At 49.5% G+C, this 21,498-nt stretch overlaps 1 protein-coding gene across 1 annotated transcript in view; it reads right to left on the bottom strand.

Annotated features, from left to right (window-relative positions):
* Fbln5 (fibulin 5) overlaps nt 1-21,492 on the bottom strand; it is a 67,796-nt gene extending 46,304 nt beyond the window's left edge. The window contains exons 1-4 of the mRNA XM_013016760.1: nt 21,410-21,492; nt 17,180-17,234; nt 14,284-14,335; nt 10,863-11,141 (exon numbers count right to left, since the gene is read on the bottom strand). Coding sequence (XP_012872214.1) covers nt 10,863-11,141; nt 14,284-14,335; nt 17,180-17,234; nt 21,410-21,426 — 403 coding nt within the window. The 5' untranslated portion in view covers nt 21,427-21,492. The remainder of the gene's footprint in view (nt 1-10,862; nt 11,142-14,283; nt 14,336-17,179; nt 17,235-21,409) is intronic.
* Nucleotides 21,493-21,498: the final 6 nt, after the last annotated feature.

Genomic DNA, 21,498 nt, shown 5'->3' with positions numbered 1-21,498 from the left:
CACACACACACACACACACACACACACACACACACACAAAATCTGCTGGAAATATCCCACTTCCCCACTCAAAAGCCAGTGTTGCCAGAAGAAACCCTGAGTTATGGCACTCAAGGACTGCCAGTCAGGTCCAGCTACCCTGGGCTCCGTCACTCCTTCTATGTCTGACCTTCTGACTTGTGTCCAAGCTGCAGCCATGCTGGGTACCCTAGGGGGGCAGGTGACCAGGGGGACAGCCAAGCCCTGGCCAGCCTTCTTCAATGATCCAGGAACTTCCTCCCCTCTGTGCCTTTGGTCAGGCTGCTCCCTGTCTCCAATACAGAAAATCCCACCGGATTCCCCAAAAGACATACTTAATGGAGGGCAAAGCCAGGCCCAGAGCAGAACTCACACTCCTTTACTCACGGCCCTGCTGTGACCCTCTCTCACGCTTGTGGCAGAGACTGGTGAGTTGCAGGCGTGCACCCCTCCCAGCCCTTCTCACATCTGCGCAGCAGGGTGCTTCTGTGTGCAGGGACCCTGTCTTGTTCATCCCTAGAGCCTGGTAGAAGCTGACACAGGAAGTGCTCGGTGAACATCTGTTGAATCAAATGGTCGTCCAGATGTGTAATACCTGACCTCCTGCAAAACTCTGGCAAGCACTCCTGCCAGGCCACTAACCATAGCCCTGGTACGACCTCATTTCGTGGGGCTACACATATTTACATATTAGATTGCACACTTTCTAGCCACCCACCTGACTCCTGCCAAGAGACTATGAATACACAGGGCAGTGATGGTAATGCTGGATTCACCCTTCTGAGGATCGAGGTTCGAAGCCAGCCCAAGGCAGGAAAACTCATGAGACTCTCATTGTTAATTATCTAACCAGAAAGCCAGATGTGGCGCTGCAGCATAAGCCCTAGCTACGAGTAAAACAAACAAACAAACAAAAAACAACTTAGGAGTAGCACCCTGACTCTGAGTTCAAGCAGTTCAAGCACCAGAACCAGCGAACACACACACACACACACACACACACACACACACACACACACACACACACCATGCGATCAGTGATGGGGGATAAGTACAAGATGCCACGGTTACTCCTAACTTTTCTCTGAGCAACTCCATCACCCAGGCAGCCCTCTCCCATCATGCTTTGCACTGGCCCCCATGTCCCAACAGATGCAGCCACCCCTCCTCAGCTCAGAGGCTGAAAACCATGCGATGTCTCTTTGTCCCCAACAGGAATGGAGCAGGGGTTGGCTTCACTGCGTGCATGTCTTTGCCCTATTTCATATAATGTCCTTCAAATGATTATCCTCCCCCTCCTCTGGGAATGTGGCGGGGGGGTGGGGGGTGCCAATTTGAGACTGATCCTGATGCAGCCCTGTCTGCTCCGTCTGACCTCATCGAATCCTGGGGGACGTGGAAAGACCTGTGAAATATGTGGAGCTCATAAATCATCTGGCTGCCTTTCTGCAACGCTTCAGTGTGAAGGAAAAGTCAGACGGCACGGACAGAGCCCCCCCGGAGGATTACTGCTTTCCGGGCCCCACCGCACCAGCCATCCCCTGGAGTCTGTGGATCCTGGCTGCCTGCGGCAGGGCCGAGCTCTGGCTGTCCCCATCTCCCCTCTGGCCTGGCTCCCACAAGCTGGAGGGAGTGGGAGGTCAATCGCTGACATCTTGTCTGCTGTCTGAGACGCCCTGGAGAGAAGGAATCCTGGGAATGCCCTTTCTCTGCCAGCCCCCAAGGAGATGGTCCCAAGACCCTTCCCCAGGGGAGCATCTGCTTGTATCTCCTTGAACACAGCTCCTCTGTGCTCCAGGCAAATAGGAGCTGTGGGTGGCTGCAGGCTCCAGGGGTGCTAATGGACGTAGCATGATTGAAGGAGGCTCTGTGAGGAGCTGTCTAGGCGCCTAGGTGGGCCCCAAGTCCTGGCTTCAGGATATGAAGGGCAGAGCCCCACCACCGGTGGAAAAGCCCCTGAGGGAGGCTCTCTGCAAGATCAGCTCACCCGTGGGCTCTTCGCTGGCTTCTTTTCCCATCAGCCCCTGGGGTTTGCCCTACATTCAATTCAACACATGTACACCCAGGATGCCTGCACCATGCAGAGTGGACCCCTCAGCCACTGTGGTCCCCACCTGGTGTCCTGAAAGATCACAGGTACCTGAGTGGTTGTTCAGGATCCCCCAAAGCTGAGACAGCCCCAGGAGGCTCCTTTCTGGCCTCAGTGGGGTCCGAGGAGAAACAGATGCAGAGGCCGTGCGACACGTTCTGCTTCATGGCTGTCTCGGCCAATGACCCACAATGAGATTCTATGACCCTGGGGTGCTGTGGTTATCTAGTTTATGGAGGGCACACACAATGATGTTCACACATGACAGAATGACCCGATGACACACTTCTCAGAGCTAAGCCCACCTTAAGCAACACACGACTGTATCTGGGTGTGACTGAACCCGAATGGAGAGCCCTGTCTTCCTCCTTCTCCATTAGCTTTCCCTCTCCAAGCCGGACTGAGCAGCCAGCAGGCTCCTGCCACACGGCCGGCCCTGAGGCCGGGCAGGGCGGTGGCTCTTACAATAGGTTTGGGGAGAAATGGCATGACCGGTTAGGGGTACAGCACAGGCTTTCGGACACACAGCATATCCTTTGCTAAACTCCCAAGATGAGGACTGCTATCTCATCTTGAAGATAGGACACTCCACAGTTTTAAAGCCCGAAACCAGACAGTTGGCGACTGTGGGATTTAAAACTTGGCAACCAAAGAGCTGGTATGGTCACCCAGCTCTACTTCAGCACTAAGGCCAGCATGTGGGATATGTCTGCACTCCCAGCGATGTGGAAGATTGCTTCAAGACCAGCCTCAGTAACAGGCCTAGTTGTCTCTCAAAAAAAAGAAAAAAGAAAAAGACCCATTGCTTCTCTTCATAATATGCATCTATTGCTAATTTCAAAAGCACCTGGGAAATCTCATCTCTGGCTTTGGAGGACTTCCTGTCCTCCAGCAGGTAAAGTGCTCTTTGGAAACTTGGTGACACATCTACCTGTTAGAACACCAGAAATGGAGCAAAATGGTCTTGCTGTTTAGCCCACACTCTTTGTGTTCTCTTTCTTGTGTGTGTGTGTGTGGGGGGGTAACTGGGGCTTGAACTCCAGGCCTTGTGCTCTCACTTGGCATTTTCAATCAAGGCTGGTGCTCTATCACTTGAGCTATAGCTCCACTTCTAGCATTTGCTGGTTAGAGATAAGACAGGCTTTGAACCATGATCCTTGGCTCTCATCCTCCTAAGTCGCTAGGATTCTAGGCGTGAGCCACGGGCGCCCAACTTCATCCCTCTTCTTGCTATTGCAAGAAGAAACCACTTGTTTCTCGCACAGAAATGGCTAAATCCACAAGGGACTAAAATTGAAGGAAACATGACCAGACCAAGGAACATAAAATGAGAGCCAAGAAAAACTTGTAGGCCATTGAGAAAATTGCCATGTTAGGCACTGGGGAAATAACCTGTGCAAATGTACCAAGGGCTGGTCACGTTCAGACTGTGGAACTCCACCCGGCACGTGAGCCTGGGCAGAGTGCAGAGTCTCACCCCAGACCAGAGCCAGTTACCAAAGCCAGCTGCAGCTAGGGAAAAGCACTGTCTTAGGACGGATAATAGGCACAGTGTTGGCAGAAGACGTCATCTACTATGAGGTTTGATTGAAACACAATCCAGGTGAGAAAGAGTTAACAGAAAATCCAGACTGTCTGGATACAAAATGATGTTCCCTGAAGACAGAGAAGATTTAGAATAGTAGAACATTCTGGAGTTGGAGAGGAGTTGAGAAATGATTTGGTCCAAGAAATTTTGTATGTGTGCCATAAACCTGTCTTGCAGACAAACAAAGTACATGGATGGGACACCTTCAACTGCATGAAATAGAATCCACAGAGTTACAAAGGAAACCTACTTGACTGCGAGACAGTCATCAAAGCACTGTAAAAGACATATATTTGTGTGTGTGTGAAATCGTGTTATGTATACTGTCTCTGGGAGTGTAAAGGGAGACACAGAAATGGAGGGACAGAGGGTAAACCAGTGCAGCAGTGGTACTCACTGGATACTACATTGAAAATGAACTATACACATTGTTGGGGGAAGAGGGAAAAACTGGAGAAAGTGAGGGAAGGGGTGGCATGGTCCAAAAAGAAATGTGCTCATTACCTGACTTACATAACTGTAGCCCCTCTGACCATCACCTTTATAAGAACAATTTTAAAAGATTTTTTTTGGGGGGTCCGGTAGTGGGGCCTGAACTCTGGGCCTGGGCGCTGTCCCTGATCTCTTCAGCTCAGGGCTAGAGCTCTACCACTTGAGCCACAGAGCCACTTCCGGCTTTTTTCTTTTTGCTTATGTGGTGCTGAGGAATCGAACCCAGGGCCTGAGGCATGCAAGGCAAGCGCTCTACCACTGAGCCACCTTCCCAGCCCCTTAAAAAGATTTTTAAACAAATAGTTGACATGGCTCAAAACAGCTATGGTAGCGATGATGTGATGCCTTCCCTCGGCTGGATGTCTTAATGCCAGCACAGGTCTGCTCAGTCATAGCACAGGTATACTGTACCGTAAGAGACAGCCGGGCTCAGCTTCAGGTAGAACTTAGTGTGGGGGAGAAACCCATGAGAATAAATCCCCCGATTCTAACCTACAGATTAAATCCCTTGATTTTAATATTACAGAAAAGATATCATCCATCCTTTCATTTTTTACAAATAGCACTACATAGGCTAAAGAGGCCACGTGATTTCTTAATGCTACACAACTAATAAATCTGAGGTCGAAGCCCACTTAGAGAAATTTTGTTTTGACAATTGCAGCATGCTGCCTTAATTTAGGCTTTAGATATAATTCTTTTTCAGGTTTTAATTTTAAGCAAAATGATCAATTCTAAGCCAGGCACTGGAGGCTCATGCCTGTAATCCTAGCTACTCAAGAGGCTGAGATCTGAAGACCGCAGGTCAAAGCCAGCCCAGGCAGACACATCCTCTAAGAGTCTTATCTCTAAACTGACCAGCAAAAAGCTATCAGTAAAGGTGTGGCTCAAGTGGTAGAGTTCTAGCCTTGAGTGACTAACCCAAGCAATAGTGCAAGGCCCTGAGTTCCAGCCCCAGTACTGGCATTAAATAAATAAATAACCATCCTTCTAACAGATCCAAGCAATATGAGAATATATATATATATATACATATATATATATATGTGTGTGTGTATATATATATATATATATGCTTTTTTTAAAAAAAGCTTCTCTCTTTCCTTAAACACAACCCTGTGCAAGCATCAGTGGGTGGACAAGGGCTTTGCCACTTCAGGTGTGGTCCCAACTGTAGCAACATCATACCACCTGGGAGCTTAGGAGAAAGAACTTCAGGGTCCACCCCACACCCCTGCCACGGGGCTCTGCCTTTCCCCCAGGGTGGCTTCCTGGGGGGCCTCTCATGCTGAGGTCTCCATGGAATCGCAAGCCACCCCAACTCCTGCAGCTCAAGTGTGGCGAGCAGCTGAGCTGAGAACAGCAGGCTTAGCCCATAGGAGGTGTGCCCTTGGGAGTCAGAGAGGACAAAATGGTACGATGAGCCCTGAAATCAGGAAGGCAATAGTTACAAAAACGAACTTAGGAAGCCCTTGCCACTAGTCAGCCTCCAAATGGGACAATGGACATGTATCACCCCTAGTTCGTTCTCAAAATAATCACATGGAGGTTGGCATTGTAATCCCTGGCTATAGATGGCAAAAACTGAGGTTCAGGGAGCATCGACTGCTTGTCTACCATCGCAGCCCATGACAGGTAAGGCTGAAACCTGGAGCGGGGTGGGGGGCGGGGAAGGGGGCCCATGGACAAGCATGCTGGTGTCCAGTTCAAGGTCCTCTGAGCAAAGCCCAGTGCAGACCCCCAGCCACTGTCCTGGGTGCCCTTCCCTCGGCAGGCCTGCTTGGCTCCAGAGTTCTCAGCACCAAGGAGCCCTCTTCACACATTTTCCTGTGGTGTCAGGCTGAGGCCTGGGTTTCAAGTTACAGCCCAAACTGGAGGTCTGGATTAAAAATGCGAAAAAGTCAGAAAGAAAACCGTGAATGCTTGAATTCCGCCATTCCTCCCTTGTTTGGGCTAACCGCAGGCTGGCCACACCGAGGCTGAGGTTTCTCTGTGCTCCTGGCCTTGTCCTAGCCACTTGGAATAAATGCCAACTCTGGGCTAACTTCCCGCGGCTCTATTTCACAACCTAAATAAACCAAGCTCTGCTGGCATCTTGAAGCAGATTCTGAGTGAGGTCTCTGACAAGTGGACATGTCTGAGACCAGGGACCATCATCTCTGTAGATACTGAGAGAATCAAGTCTTCAGGACATTTTCAGACTTTCTTAGGATTCTCGGATCTCAAGACCTCCTCCACGAATCTTTCCCAGGAACAGACCTCAGACCTGAGCAAGGTATTTTCATGCTATTTATGGGGTGGGCATTGTTATCCCTAAGTTACAGATAAAGAAACAGAGACCTGGGAAGGAAGTAGGCAAACCAAGATGAGAATCAAGACCTGTCTGACTTCTAAGTTCTGGGCCTTTCTACTCCTAGGGCCTTCCGATTTTTGCCTTTTTCTTCTACTATCTTAGAAACTTAGAAGCTGCCTGGCATTTCAGCTGCTGTGTGGGCTAGTCTCCTTTCCTTGACCATAAGCTCTGGACACAGCCCTGTGGCTGTGCCCTTCTGTGCGTAGGCCAAAGCCTGGCACCCAGGAGGTGCTCTGTGAACACCAGTTGACTAAATCTTGGCTGACTTTTATGAAAAATAACTCAAGAGAAGACTTCAAACCAACTTCACCCATCTTCTGAAAGGATCCATATGTTTTGTTCTCTGCCTGCCTGGGCATCCTCATCAATGACAAAAATCCCAGCAGGTGAGAGATTAAAGATACTGCTTCTCATTTCAACATTGAGCTGGGCACTGCTGGGCCACACCTGCAATCCTAGCTGGTCAGAAGTCTGAGTTTTGTGGATCCAAAGCCACTCCAAGCAAACAAATCCTGGAGACTTTTCTCTCCAATTAACCAGCAAAAAAAAAGTCTAGAACTGAGCCGGGCACCGGTGGCTCATGCCTGTAATCTTAGCTACTCAGGAAGTTTGAGGATCACAGTTCAAAGCCAGCCCAGGCAGGAAAAGTCCATGAGACTCTGATCTCCAAGAAACCACCAGACAACCAGAAGTAGCACTGTGGCTCAAGTGGTAGAGTGCTTGCCTTGAGCTGAAGAGCTGAGGGACAGCTCCCAGGCCCAGAGTTCAAGCCCTATGACCAACAAAAAAGTCTAGAACTGGAGGCGTGGTTCAAGTGGTAAAGCACTAAGCCTTAAATGAAAAAAAAAACTAAGCAAGTACAAGAGGCTCTGAGTTCAAGCCCTAGTGTACACACACACACACACACACACACACACACACACACACACACACACACACACACACCACTCAGAAATGTCCAGACAAATTCTTACTGGAGTAACACGGCTCTAGTAAAACAGCTTTCTCAGCTCCAAAACACCTCCCAGGACTTAAGTTTCTGGTGGAGTCCCTGAACTTACCACTGAGCCAAGTCAATTAGCAAAGTGGGACTTGGAATGTCCACCCAGAGGGATGACGTGATTAGCCCTGAGGGGAGACTCAGGGAGAGACCAACATCCGCTGCATTCAGAGGCAGCATGCATGACAGGAAGGTTTCTGAAGATGTCCAGACCTGAGCTACTGCAATCATGCAGCTAGCTACTCTCCTACTCCCCTTCGGCTCAACCTCATCAGCCCTCAGCCCGCTGCTCTGGGCTGGCTGGCTATGGGACTGGTTTGGAACTCGCGGTGTGTGTTTGATTCTGGTTTGGTCAGGGTCTGGGCTGGTGACTCTCCCCTCCAGCACTTTCCTCCCTGCCCGTTCACCATGCCTGTGTGGGCCCGTATTCCATCCAGCTCTACCCTCAAGCCAAGCTGGCAGTTTCTTTCTTTCTTCTTTTGTGCCAGGGCTTGAACTGGGCACTGTCTTTGAGCCTCTCTATGCTCAATGTGAGTGCTCTACCACTTCAGCCACAGCACCACTTTGGCTTTTTCTGTTTTTGTGGTACTGAGGGACTGAGGGATCTAACCCAGGGCTTCATGCATGCTAGGCAAGCGCTGTACCACTAAATCACATTCCCAGCCCTCAAGCTGCCAGTGTCTCAATGCCACAAAACACTATTGGCTCATGGCTGTAGTTCCTGGATCACTAATCCCCCTGGTCCAAGTGTCCTGAGTGATCCAGCTTCCTACCTAAAGGTTTGTAGACTCAAACTTTGGTCCAGAGAGGGCAGAGTTTAGGGAGATCCAAAGCTGAGAAACTAAAAGGATGGTCAGAGGTACTGGAGACCCAGGGTTCTGCTCAGCACAGGATGTAATCTAATTTGGACACCAGAGAGGAAACATCTTCCTTGAAAGTGAGTCCCAACCCAACAAAAGAGTGCAGTGGTGCCTGCCTGTCATCCGAGCTCAGGGGCAAGTGCTTTCCCCCATCTCTTCTTTCGCTGGACCCCTTCACCCGACCTCTCACAATGCCTCAGTGAGGCATCTGTAAGTCAGGAAACCACGGGGTGGAGTGGAGGGAAGTCAGAAAGAACTCGGGACTTATGAATGCATAATACTAGACTTTTTGGAAATGGATGGGCGTGCAGCCAGGTCTCTCCAGGGTTCCCAGATTGTACTCTGCTTACAAAAGGGCTATTATGAACAGCTCGGCATCTCAGGGTGACAGGTTCAGAACCACAAATAGTATGACATCACAGGGACCAGGAATGAATGCTTTCCCAGCCATGTTCTCATTGTCAAGGGCTTTGAAACCCTGAGAGGAGGGGGGGAGGGGGGGACACCCCGCGGAGCCTCAAGGCAGTTCTTCCATATTCTGCAAAAGGGCTGATGGGATATCTCAGGACATCAGCCAGAGGTGCCTGCATCATGACCACCTGAGAACCCTCACCCCCAAAGTTGAAACACCACTAAATTGTCACTGTGCCCCCTTTCTTACTGGCACATGAGCACACAGAGGCTGGTCACGGGGCCTGTCTGAGCCAGATGCATCCCCTCCTTGTTCTCCTTTCTGTGCTTCTTGGGGGGTTGGTTATTTCTTTGGGGATCATGTCATCTGGTCAGGAACTACAGTCTGGTAGTTGAGCCAGCTTGACTCAAATCCTACCTGGATAATTGCCTAATTGTTGAAGTGCTCATTACCTTTCCATTAAATGAAGAGGCTGACATTAAAGATTGCTTTCCAAGTTCCTTCCAGTGACTGTGGTGCTGCCGCTGTTATAAGGAAATGGGGCACTGCCTCCCCCCACAGCTTGACTGTGTCCTGCACATACAGCTTTCCCTTTGCTGACTGGACTATCCCCCCTCAACACACACACACACACGCACACACGCACACATGCACACATACACACACACACACCATGTCCCCTGGAGGCAGTGCAGAAGAGTAGTTGCAGTGCAGCAGAAGGTTAAACTCTGGCGTATCTAGTTTTCCCTTGTGACTCTGAAGGATACCTCTTTGCAGATTACTCACATAGAAAAACCTGATTCCTGAGAAGTACAAGAGACGTTACAGATGACCAGCCCCAACACCCCAGTACCCCCAAATCAACAACACCCCACTAGGCGGCCTAATGTTCTCCCCACACTCTGATGAACTTCAATTTGTATTCATTTCATCCCCTTCTTTGAAATTTTCTATTTCTTGTGCCTGCTTTGGACTCCCCAGACCATTGAAGGATAAGAGGATTTGCGTGTTATTTGGAAATGTCCTCAAATGGGGATCCAGGCTCAAAGGGCTTTGGCACACAGGGTTTGTGATCAAAGGTATGCACTGACTTCACTCTGGAGCAGCTCCCTCTGTCTGGAGCTGGTTTCAAGGATTTGATCCAACTACAGCCAAAGGGACCATGGCTCCACGACCGCCCTGGACAATACAACCCAAGACTCTGGAGGACACTGCTTACACCCTTGCCAATTTGGGGCTTGGAGTACATGATGTCTATTTTTCCCTCCAGGGATCCCATCAGCAAGACTCCTTTTAGCCGTAAGAGCATCAGTTCCAGCTGCAGGAGCCTACTTTCCTTCCAGAACAGGTGCTGGACCTCTAGGCTTCCATTGTAGGAATACATTTTCCAGACGACACACTGGAGGCAGGGCCCAGCACCTTCCCAGACCTCTTTGAGATCTCTTTGTGATCTGGAAAGATCACCAAGTCTGACCTGATAAATTTATTATTTGAGAACACAGGAGCTTGATTTTTTTGGGGGGGGGAACAGTTGTGGGGCTTGAACTCTAGGCCTGGGCGCTGTCCCTCAGCTCTTCCGCTCAAGGCAAGCACTCTACCACTTGAGCTACAAGACCACTTCCAGTTTTCTGGTGGTTAATTGGAGTCTCACAGACTGTCCTGCCCAGGGTGGCTTTGAACCATGATCTTCAGATCTCAGCCTCCTGAGTAGCTAGGATTCCAGGTGTGAGCCACCAGTGCCCAGCGAAGAGCTTGATTTAAAAAAATATATATATATCCATGATAAATAGATAGTAGAGATAGACAGGAAGTCAACAGGAAGAAAAGAAGAGACAAATGAGCTATCTGGGAACTCTGAAGGAAGCAGCAAGCTCAAGTCCTGAGAGGAAGTGGTTAACCCAGAAATAGGGCTGGAGGGGTACGATAATGGGCGGAAAGCAGGTGTTGTTTCTCAGGGACACTGGTTGCATGACAGCGGATTCACATGTTGGGGAGACAGGCTAGAGCCCCAGCACACACTGGAGAGGGAGGAGGGGCGCTGGGTACTCACCCACACACTGGTTGCCTTCATCCATCTGGTAGCCAAAGCGGCAGACAAGGGGCCTTGAAATCGTAGGGTAGTTGGATGCGGCCCCAGCCGAGGCCGCAGCAGAGGACACTGGGGGCGCTGCTGCTGGGTATGGACCTGAGTAGGGCGTCGAATAGGGATTGGAGTAGGGTCCGCGGTACACCGGGTTGGTTCGCGGGATGCATAAATAGCCCCCGTTCTGGTTGACACACATCATGTCTCCTCGGCAGGCCTCGGGGATGGTCCGGCATTCATCAATATCTGCAAAGCCACGGACAAGATGAGCGCTCACGGCACCGTGCACAATACACTTGTAATCAGAGCTTCGAACCAACAGACATGAAGACCCCAAACACAGTTCACCAGCACTGGCTCCAGCCAGCCCCGGGCTCAGTGCTGGCAGATCTTCCCAACTGAACATGCCACCCCAACAGGAACACTTCATGCACCTCCATTCTGATTTTGCCCACATACACAGAAACCTCAACAGCCACTCACTTCCTTCTTTCCTCTAGATAGACCCCCGTGAAACTCAAATGAAGTGTCTACTTTCACCTTCCATGCCCATTAAGAGTAATAGCCACTCTCAGCCTTGTGCTGGTGGCTCATGCCTGTAATCCTAGCTACTTAGGAGGCTGAAATCTGAGGATCACAGTTCAAAGCCAGCCTGGGCAGGAAAGTCTGTGAGAGGCTTATCTCCAATAAACCAACAGAAAACCAGAAGTGGTGCTGTGGCTCAAGTGGTAGAGTGCTTGCCTTGAGCTGAAGAGCTGAGGGACAGCGCCCAGGCCCAGAGTTCAAGCCCTACAACCCAATAACAACAACAAAAAACCAAGAGTAATAAAAGCCACTCTCAATTTGCATAGATGGAAACTAACAGTAAACATGAATATATAACCATTAAACCGGTTTGTCTGTGGACATAGAAACACATGTCTGCACATATACTCTGAAAACACTGGGATATACCTAAGACATTTCTAGTCCAAACCATGACTGGGCAGCGGAGCAAGAGACCTCGGTGTCAAGATAGACAAGGCTGGGACTCACTGGACATTACGTAGAAAATGAACTACACAACTTATGGAGTGGGAGGGAAACACTGAGAGAGAGCAAGAGATGCCAAAAAAGAGATAGATTCTTTACCTGACTTACAGTTAACCCCTCTGTACATCACCTTTAGAATAACCATAAAACTATTTTTTAAAAAAAGACAGACAAGGCTCAGCTCAGAGCTAATGTTTTGCCAAGAAAGCAGAGCCTTGAAATCAGTCCACACTGTGCCGGCAAGTAGGTCTACCACACTGGCACTTAGCTGCTGCAGCCATGCTATGAGGGGGTGTGCTGGGGTGGGGAGGCGGGCAACTCTGGCTGCAGTGAGCAGCATCCTGGCTCCAGATGCTGGGCCCTGCCGCCAGCCTCGAAGACTGCCCTGTGTGGAACTGGAGCCCGGGGAGCTGGGAGCGGCCTAGATCCTGACAGCTCCCACGCCATCTCCTCCGAGAAACTCATGCCAACCCCTAACTTGGGAAAGGGAATGCCAAGGCTCAGAGTACAGCAGCCTGTTTTCTAGTTAACACCATGGGCTAGAAGAGAAGGCTGCTGCCCTCTTTGTTCTCCACACATCCTCAAGTCAAAGTACTTCCCGGTCAGTCTGGCCTGAGCCCAGATTTCCAAGAACAAGATTTTCTTCCTCACTCTTCAAATTATCTGTCTGCTCTCTGGATCTGAGCTGATGTGGGCTCAGGGAATGCAGAGAATTTGACCTAAGTCAAATATAATAGAAGTTAACTATTAGGGCTAGGAATGTGGCGTAATGGTAAAATGCTTGCCTAGCATGCATGAAAGCCCTGGGTTCAATTCCTCAGTACCACATAAACAGAAAACACTGGAAGTGGTGCTGTGGCTCAAGTCGTAGAGTGCTAGCCTTGAGCAAAAAGAAGCTCAGGGACAGTGCTCAGGCCCTGAGATCAAGTCTCAGAACTAGCAAAAAGAAGAAGAAGAAGTAGTAGTAGGAAGAGGAAGAGGAGGAGGAGGAGGAGGAGAAGAAGAAGAATAGGAGGAAGAAGAAGAAGTTGTTAACTATTACCCCAATATGGGGCTCAGGCAGAACAAGAGGCTAACTTAGTGTTTCCATGTACCCTGGGCTCCATCTACAGCATGCTTTCCTATACTGTGAGCTTCCTTTCCATCCCTAGTCTTTGCTTATGCTGTTCTTTTCACCCAGAATGCCATTTCTTGAAGTCAGCCCTCTATCACTCTGGAGAGTTTGGAGGCTCCAGTAGGAGAGCACAGCTACTCGAATATCCTTCACTGAAGAATGGTCCACTGACTACAAAGCTTTAGGAGAGACACACCTGGAACAGTAATGGGGAGAGCGGACATCCAGCCAAACAATTAGATCAGCCAAGTCAACCCTGGTGGTCAGTGAGATGACATGTCACAGCCAGATAGTTGGCCTCATAGCCTCCATCACTCCTCACGGACCCAAGACATCAAGTATGACTCTTTCCTCTTCTTTCCCAGGGACCATTGCCATTACTTCCTCTTGGCCATGGATTTGTTCCACCAACCTGTCACATTTGCTATGTCTACGTCTCCCACTAGAGGGCGTGCTAAGAGAATGCCTTCCTCAAAGTACCTCTTCCTCTATCCTTGCTACCTTGTGAATGCATTGTATTACTTGAGGGAAAGAGAATAAGCAGCTGTGGGAATTCTGTTTATTAATCCACTGGCCTTGATGTGGAGAGTTCATCCTAAATTAGCTGGGGGGAGGGAGGGGCAGAGCAGGAGCAGCCTAGTCACATGAATCCTTCAAGGTAGAAGAAGAGGCAGGACTGGTTGGAAATACCACAATTGAAAAAGGAAGGCCTTGAGAAACGAGAGCCACTTAACGTGTTGGCTTTGAGGATGGAAGAGAAAGTCATCAGCCAAGGAATAAGGACAGCTTCTAGAAACTGGGAGTGGCCATCAGCTGACAGCCTGCAAGGAAATGACCTCAATCCCATAACTGCTAGGAAGGGAACTCTGCCAACAGCTCTCATGAGCAAGAAAAGAGGCTCCCCTTGGGCCTCCCAAAAGAAGCTCAGCCCGCTGACATTTTCAGGTTAGCCTGGTAGAACGATGCTGAGCTTCTGATCTAGAAAACTCTATGGTCTTAAGTGTGCAAGGTTTAAGCTACTGTGCACAGCACCCCTAGGGATGGAAAACTTACTGAGGGCAGGGACCAGTTAATTCATAGTGCTTAGCCTGATGTTCACAGAAAGAGTGATCGATTAGAGGACATAGTTGGACCTCAGTCATTCATTCCATGCTCTTCCATACATAAGGATTGGATAATAGCTGAGGAAGAAGCAGCAGAGCCCTGGGCTGTCACCCTGGGGAGGATGGGAGAGGCACATACCTAAACACTGTCCAGACTGGCGATCCAGGTCAAAGCCGTTAGTGCACTGTTGCTGCAGGAAGGAGAGAGAAGAAAGAGGCAAGGTCATTTGACTGGCAAATGTCTCTCTGGCTGTACACAAAGCTCCATGGCAGAAAGGTTGGGAAGTGGGATAAAGAATGTCTTTCCTAATACCAATGCCTGTATTACAATTCCTCTTTAAAACTATTGTCTTACACTCATTTTACACTGCGCATTACTTTAAGAATCCTGTCTCATTGCTTCAAGATACCCTCAATTTTAGCAATTTTTTTTGTCAGTTGTGAGACTAGAACTTTGGGCCCGTCCCTGAGCTTTTGTGCTCAAGGCTAGTGCTCTACCACTTGAGCCACAGCTCACTTCTAGTTTTCTTGTGGTTAGTTGGAGAAAAGAGTCTCATGGATTTTGCTACCCAGCCTGCCTCTGAACTGCAATCCTCAGATTTCAGCCTTCTAGGATAACAAGAGTGAGCCACCAGCGTCTGGCCCCTTTCTCAATTCTTATTGGGCTTGTTGATGCTTCGAGTATGAGGAGCAATATCAAGTATGAGGAGCAATAGCAATCACGTCTGCTATGCATGCTGTAGTATACCCCATCCTCACCCCCTTCCTGGAATGGGTAAGATAGCTTATCCATTAAGGGGTAGGGTATTTGTTTGTGACAGTATTGGGAATTTAAACTCTGGGCTTTGTGCTTGCTAAACAGGCACTATATTTTTTTAGATCAGGTCTTCCTGCTAAGGCATGTTCCTGGACTGTGATCCACCTATTTTGGTCCTCCTTTCATAGCTGGGATGACAGTAGTACATGGCCACACCCAGCTTCTTACTCTGAGATGGAGTCTCAGTCTGAGATGGACTTTTCTGGCTATTGCTGGCCTAGAACCATAATCCTCCCAATCCCAGCCTCCCGAAGGCAGACATGCACCATCACACTAGGTGTATAGAATAAAAAGGGGTCTCGTGAACTTACCTGCCAGTGATAGCCTCAAACTGTATTTGGCCTCAGATATATTTAACCTTTCCTGTTTAGCACTACTGTAAAAATAATTTCCCCTATGAATTTCTCTTAAGTCTTAATCCTGTCCAGAGGGGGAAAATAAAACTTCCATGGAAGACCTAGCTTATTTTCTCAGAAAAGTAGGAAGTCTGATCAAGGTACATTGTGTGCAGCTACGGCCATGAACCCCCTTGTACAACTAATAGATGCTAATAAAAGTGTGTGGGAAAAGATTGAGGAGATTCCTCCATTTCAGCTTCAGCAAGACAATGTGCACAAAGATGCTTCTGGAAAGAGCTATCTCTAGGTGATCCCAGAGGACTGTGGGCTTTACATACAACTTCAATGACAGTTTTATGCATTGCAAAAAAAAAAAAAATATGTCGAGGCAGACAATCAGAGGATCTCTGAGAAACTTCTAGAGCATGGCTTTTCATGGAAAGTACCAGGTACCTGTGGACGTGCACTCTCACCCCTGGCCATAGCTCCAGCTCCAGAGTTGGGCTTCCCTGAGCTGTGGGTTGGTTTGTATGGATGCTGGACTTGCCAGCACTCTTAGCAAGAGCTCAGGGGTCCCACAGCCTTGGGGTAAAGGACACAGAACAAAAGAGCCAGGAGGCTTTGCCATAAAGTGTAGGAGACCCAGGCTGCAGCAATGCAGTGCAGGAGTGGGTGAAGTCCACTGATCTGCCTAGCTTCCAGTTCGCACTGTAGCCCCTACTCGCTGTGGAACTTGTCTGTGCCTCAGTCTCCCCACTGTTAGTACTTACTTCCAATCAATTGCAAAGGCTAAATGTCTTTTGTTGTGTGTCTGAGACTGGGTCTCGAACTCAGTACCTGATGTTTTTCACTCACTGGCTGGTGCTCTGCCAACTGAGCCACACCTCCAAGCCCAAATGTCTAAGTATTTGGGAAAATGCCTCAATGGAGCACGCAGTGATCCTCATCAGCACCCACAGGGCTCAAGACCACCATAGGATGAGAAGATTCCAAAGCCCTCCGAGATTTAAGATTCTGTATTCTTCTTCCCAAGATTTCCTCTCCTCAATGACATGCATAGACTTCAAAATGTGTGTGTGTGTGTGTGTGTGTGTGTTCTGTAGCACAAAACTTAGTTGTCACACAACCCTGTGGCTCTGAAAAGCCTGGAATGCTACAGTTTTCTCTCAGGTCCTCCCAAGTCTAACCTCATCTGTCCCTTCCATACTCCATCCAGGGGTCTTTGCTCAGGGTGTTTCCCCCCCTCCACCGCGCCATGTGCCATCTCTGGTGCTCTCCTTTTTCTCTCCTACACATAAGACTGGGACATGTGACAAACAGGAGCCTCAGATGCTGTTATCTCAAGGTGCCAGGGTCCCCCAACACTACCACACATTTGCTTAGCATTTCTCCAGCCATCACCTGATTAGTCTTGGGTTAGATGGGCACCAATGGCTCACACCTAGCTATTCAGGAGGCTGAGATCTGAGGATTGCAGTTCAAAGCCAGCCTGGGCAGGAAAGTCTGTGAGACTCTTGTCTCCAATTAACCACCAGAAAACCAGAAGTGGTGCTGTGGCTCAAGTGGTAGACCTCTGGCCTTGTGCTGGAGAGCTCAGGGACTGTGCCCAGGCCCAGAGTTTAAGCTTCATGACTGACCAAAAAAAAAAAATCTTGGGTTGGATGTCAGGATAATGTCCTTTGTAACCTGCAGCAGACTCAGCCTCCCCGGGCCTCAGCTACAATCTCCAGAAGGAAGACCTCCAAGGAAGCAAACATGAAGTTCTCCAACCCCCACCCCGATCTCCGCAGTGCTGCAATGCTAAAGTGCATGGTGCACAGCCCCACTGTCTCACTCTACTTTCTTACTATCCTTCCTGGGAACTTTTTAAACAGTCTTACCTGTGCATTCCCAGGACTTGGAAGACAGAGAGCCAGGAGAGTAGCAGTGAGTATTCTGTAGAAAACAAGAAATGGAGTGTGAAACCCAAGATCCATGCAGGGGGGTGGGAGGGAGGGGGGCGTGGAGCTCACCCCGCCTGGGCCTCTCTGTGGTGACCTTCCCATGTACTTGGAGACAGGGATAGGTATGCTCCCGACCCCTGTCCCCCACCAGCCCAAACCAGGCTGGCATCTTCTTCTACTTGCTTCATATAGGGGAGGCTGACTTAGATCATACTTTTTTTTTCAGTACTAGAGCTTAAACTCAGGATTTTGTGCTTATAAAGCAGGTGTTCTTCTGCTGAGACACTTCTCAGCTCTTTATGTTATTTTTTTAAATTTTTTATTATTTTAATTGTTATTATAAAGGTGATATGCAGAGGGGTTAGTTTCATAAGTCAGGTGATGATACATTCTTTTTGGACAATGTCACCCCTTCCCTCATTCTCTTCCCAGTTTTCTCTGGTTATTTTTAAGAAAGGGTCTTTTTCCTCAGCTGATCTGGACCATAGTCCTCCTATTTGCATTGAGAGCACAGATGTGCCTCACTGAATCCAACTGTTGGTTGAAATAGTCTCGAGGCCTTTTGGGCTGGGACTAGCCTAAAATCCTCCTGATAGGAGGACAGACAAGAGTCACTGCACTTGACTTAAATCACATTTTCAAATGCATAGATCCTGTTGCTTCAAAAACAAAAATGAGTCAAAGCCCACACCGCTGTGGGGTTTTCTTCACAGTAACACACTGACCTTGGTCTTTCTTGCATATGCAGGAAGACTTGCCTGAACTCAGAACATCTTTATTCTGAAAACAGAGCCAGAGAGCCGCCATCCTCCAGCCAAGTAAGGGGAGGAACTTCGATGAAGCCATTTAGCCAGAGCCCAGAAGCCCATGCAAGTGAGATTCCCCCCGGAAAGAAACTGGCTCGAGCGGCCCAGGCCCCCAACCCTGGCCCTAGAGTGTGACCTACAGAAAACGCCCCACCAGAGAAGGCAGACTGGGGAACCTGCACAGCCCCAAGAAGAAGAAATGCAATAGGAAACAGCAGGAGGGACTGAGACACCAGCCACTCATCAGCCATGAAACCTCTCTGCTCCTGCCTGTGATCCACCCTTTATCATGGCCCGGCTGTCATCACATAAAGCCAGGGTCACCAGTACGATTTAGACATACAAAGTCTTTCCCACTGGAGCCACATCAGAGGTGCTCTCTTGCTTTAGTCATTTTCAGATGGGCAGTTTCGGTTTTGCCCAGGATTGTCATCCATCATGATTCTCCTACATATACACTTCCCCTATAACAGGTATCCAGGAACATGCCACCACACCTGGCTCTTTTGTCGAGATGAGGCTCACACTAACTCTTTGCCCAGGCTGGCCTCCACCCACAATCCTCCTGATCTCCATCTCTTGAGAAGCTGCGATGAAAGGTTTAAAGGTTTAAAGTGTTGATGTAATACAACATGGAAATGTGGGCATGGTGGGGCATGCTTGAGTCCCAGCTGCGTGGGCCTAGAGTTCAAAGACATCTTGAGCCACATAGAAAGAAGCTCATCTCAACAGAAAAGGAAAGGAAAGCTCTGTGTGTGGGGGGGAGGGGGTTGACAACATGTATGAACCTTGACATGATGTTAAGTAAGTGACTCTCTCTCTCTCTCTCTCTCTCTCTCTCTCTCTCACACACACACACACACACAGTGTAGAAGCCCAACATCAATGACTCACTCCTGCAATCCTAGCTACCCAGAAGGCTGAGATTTGAGGATCACCGTTGGAAGCCAGCCAAAGCAGGAAAGTCTGTAGGACTCATCTCCAATTAACCACTAAAAAGCCAGACATAGAACTGTGGCTCTAGTGGTAGAACACAACCTTGAGCAAAAAAAGTTAAGTGACAACACCTAGGCCATGAGTTCAAGCCCCGGTATCAGTACAAAAACAACATAAAACAAAAACAATGAACGTAGAATTCCACTCATAGGAGGTCCTAGAGCTGTGAAACTTAAAGAGACGGAGGGTAGACAGGTGGTAGACAGGTGGTAGCCAGGTCTGGGGGGATGAGCAGGGGGAGTGGTTGCTCAATGACTCCAGAGCTGCAGTTTTGCAAGATGCAGTTTTGGGCCACAGCTGCACAGCAATGTGAATGCACCATAACAACCATAATGGACACTTACAACAGTGACAATGAAAGAAATCTGAAGTCTAAGCAAATGCATTAAGTGCTCATAGGATCCAGCACAAACTAACTTCCCTGAGCAGCTTCTGCACACAGTGAGGACCCTAGACCAAAGAGCTACAAAACGGAGACCCTGTCACTAGAGCTAATCGGTCTGCCATGTGAATCAATAATGCTGCCGGCTTTGCTAAGGCTATCGATACAGTCAAGTCAGGGAAGGCGTCCTTGCACAGCTGAGCTGTTTCAGCTGTTACAGCCAGGCCATGGACCTAGTACCATTACTGCCACCTGCACTAGGGCTTTCCAATCCTTCCTTCTTTACAGTGAGTCTGTAGATTACAACGCTCGTGCATACCCATGACACAGGACCCAGATAAAACAGCCATCTGGGGACACAGGGGACCCCAACTTAAGGTGACATCCCAGGAGAACAGGCCTGCAAGCCCACATTCTTCATTCTCCGTCCGGAGAGGGAAGACCGTAAGTGGCTACAAGTCTGCACTTCAGCTAAGCTGTCTGCCTGAGCCAGGTTCTCGAACACTGCAGACAGCTCTGACCTTATAAAGCGCAGAGCCAAATCTGAGGGCTTTTTGAGATTCGCAACAGCCAGATTTATATCTGGAAGGAATGAAAGAACAATAACCCAATTTATTTTCCAGTCTGTATATTATGAATTTCAATGTTTTCCTGTTTCTTCCCGTGAAGTTCTCTTTCGGGTGGTTATAAAATCCTGTCTCGTTTATGTTGGAGACAGAACAGGCTGACTGTGGGCCGGGGACTTCAGGAACTGGTGGAAAAGGCCTGTTCCCGCCCCCCCTCCCTCACTTGACTCTTGCTCCCCATTTCCTTTGGCTAGAAGCAGCCCCCAGACAGTCAAGCCCCAAGCCCAACCTCCTGGAAGAGCTGCGGCTGGATCTTGGGGCCCAAATAAGCTCCAGGCAAACGGAGAGAGTTTCCAAAAGGAAATAATATGCAAGAAGTCTGCCCACAGCATCCTGAATGGCTGACCTTATCATTTCAAAAAACAAAACACAAACAAACCTAGAAAACTCCAAAAAAAAAAAAACCTGAACCAACTATATAAATGCCGGAGTGGGAAGAGATGCAATATTTCTAAGTGCTCCCTGAGACTCTGCAATCCAGGTGTCTCCGTCCAGGTTGTGTGCACCATTCTGCAACGTAAGGAAAGCCTGGCGAGTCACCAAGGGTCAAGGCTGCCAGCGGTGTGGGGGTGCTGAGCCCCAATCCAGGGTGACAATCGGTGCAGTTTAGCCTTTAGCATGGAGACAGCCCCTTACCAATGCCCCCCCTCACACACCCATAGTTAATTTTGAATAAAGAACTGAATTGCGTTGTCAAGAGTTGGCTGGATAGAGACCCGAGTGGATGTCGTCGCTTGCAGGGTTTAAGGATTCTTTCGCTGGCCATTCCTGCAAAGAGCGAGACGTTCGCTTCCACGCATCTGTTTGCAGTGCCCACTTTTCATTGGCTCGAAACTTCTGGGTCCCATGCCCTTGGCGAAGGCCACACAGACACAAGGCAGGAGCAGCCCAGATGTTCAGCTTGTCCGGTGCGCCCGGACGGCAGCCAGGCGAGCGCTGGGGACCCGGGGCTCGGCTCCCACCCCGCGGGGTCAACACGGAAAATCCAGTCCCTCGCCCAAGGGCGCACAAAGCGGCGGCGCTTTCCCGAAAAGAAAAGAGGAAGACGCAAAGCAGGGGGGGGGGGGGGGGGAGGACCGTTCTTTCTTTCTTTTTCCCCCTGTCCCCCTGCCGATCGCTCTCAGCGCCTGGGTTAGCACATCCCCACTCCCAACCCCGCGGCAGCTTCTTCTAAGGAACGGTGTCCTCGCATCCCGGGCTCCTGCCCGTCCCCGTCCCCGGCGCGGCCCTGAAGCCCAGCCATCCCCGTTTGCCACCCACCAGCGCTTGGGGGTTTGTTTTCGCTGTGTTTTTCAAGCAAGCTCTGCAGAACTGCAGAGCCCCGTGCGGGAAGGGCCAGGCCGGCCCCGGAACCCACCTTCTCAACGCCGGCATGTCCCAGCTGCAGGCGCGCGCGCGCGGCGGCGAGGCGAGAGGTGGTTGGCTCGCGGCGGGCCCGCCGGGGGG

This window comes from Dipodomys ordii, unplaced genomic scaffold (assembly GCF_000151885.1).
Source record: "Dipodomys ordii isolate 6190 unplaced genomic scaffold, Dord_2.0 Scaffold2, whole genome shotgun sequence".
Taxonomy (NCBI): Eukaryota; Metazoa; Chordata; class Mammalia; order Rodentia; family Heteromyidae; genus Dipodomys; species Dipodomys ordii.
Note: the sequence above shows the minus strand (reverse complement) of the source record. Positions and strands in the feature narration are given on the sequence as shown.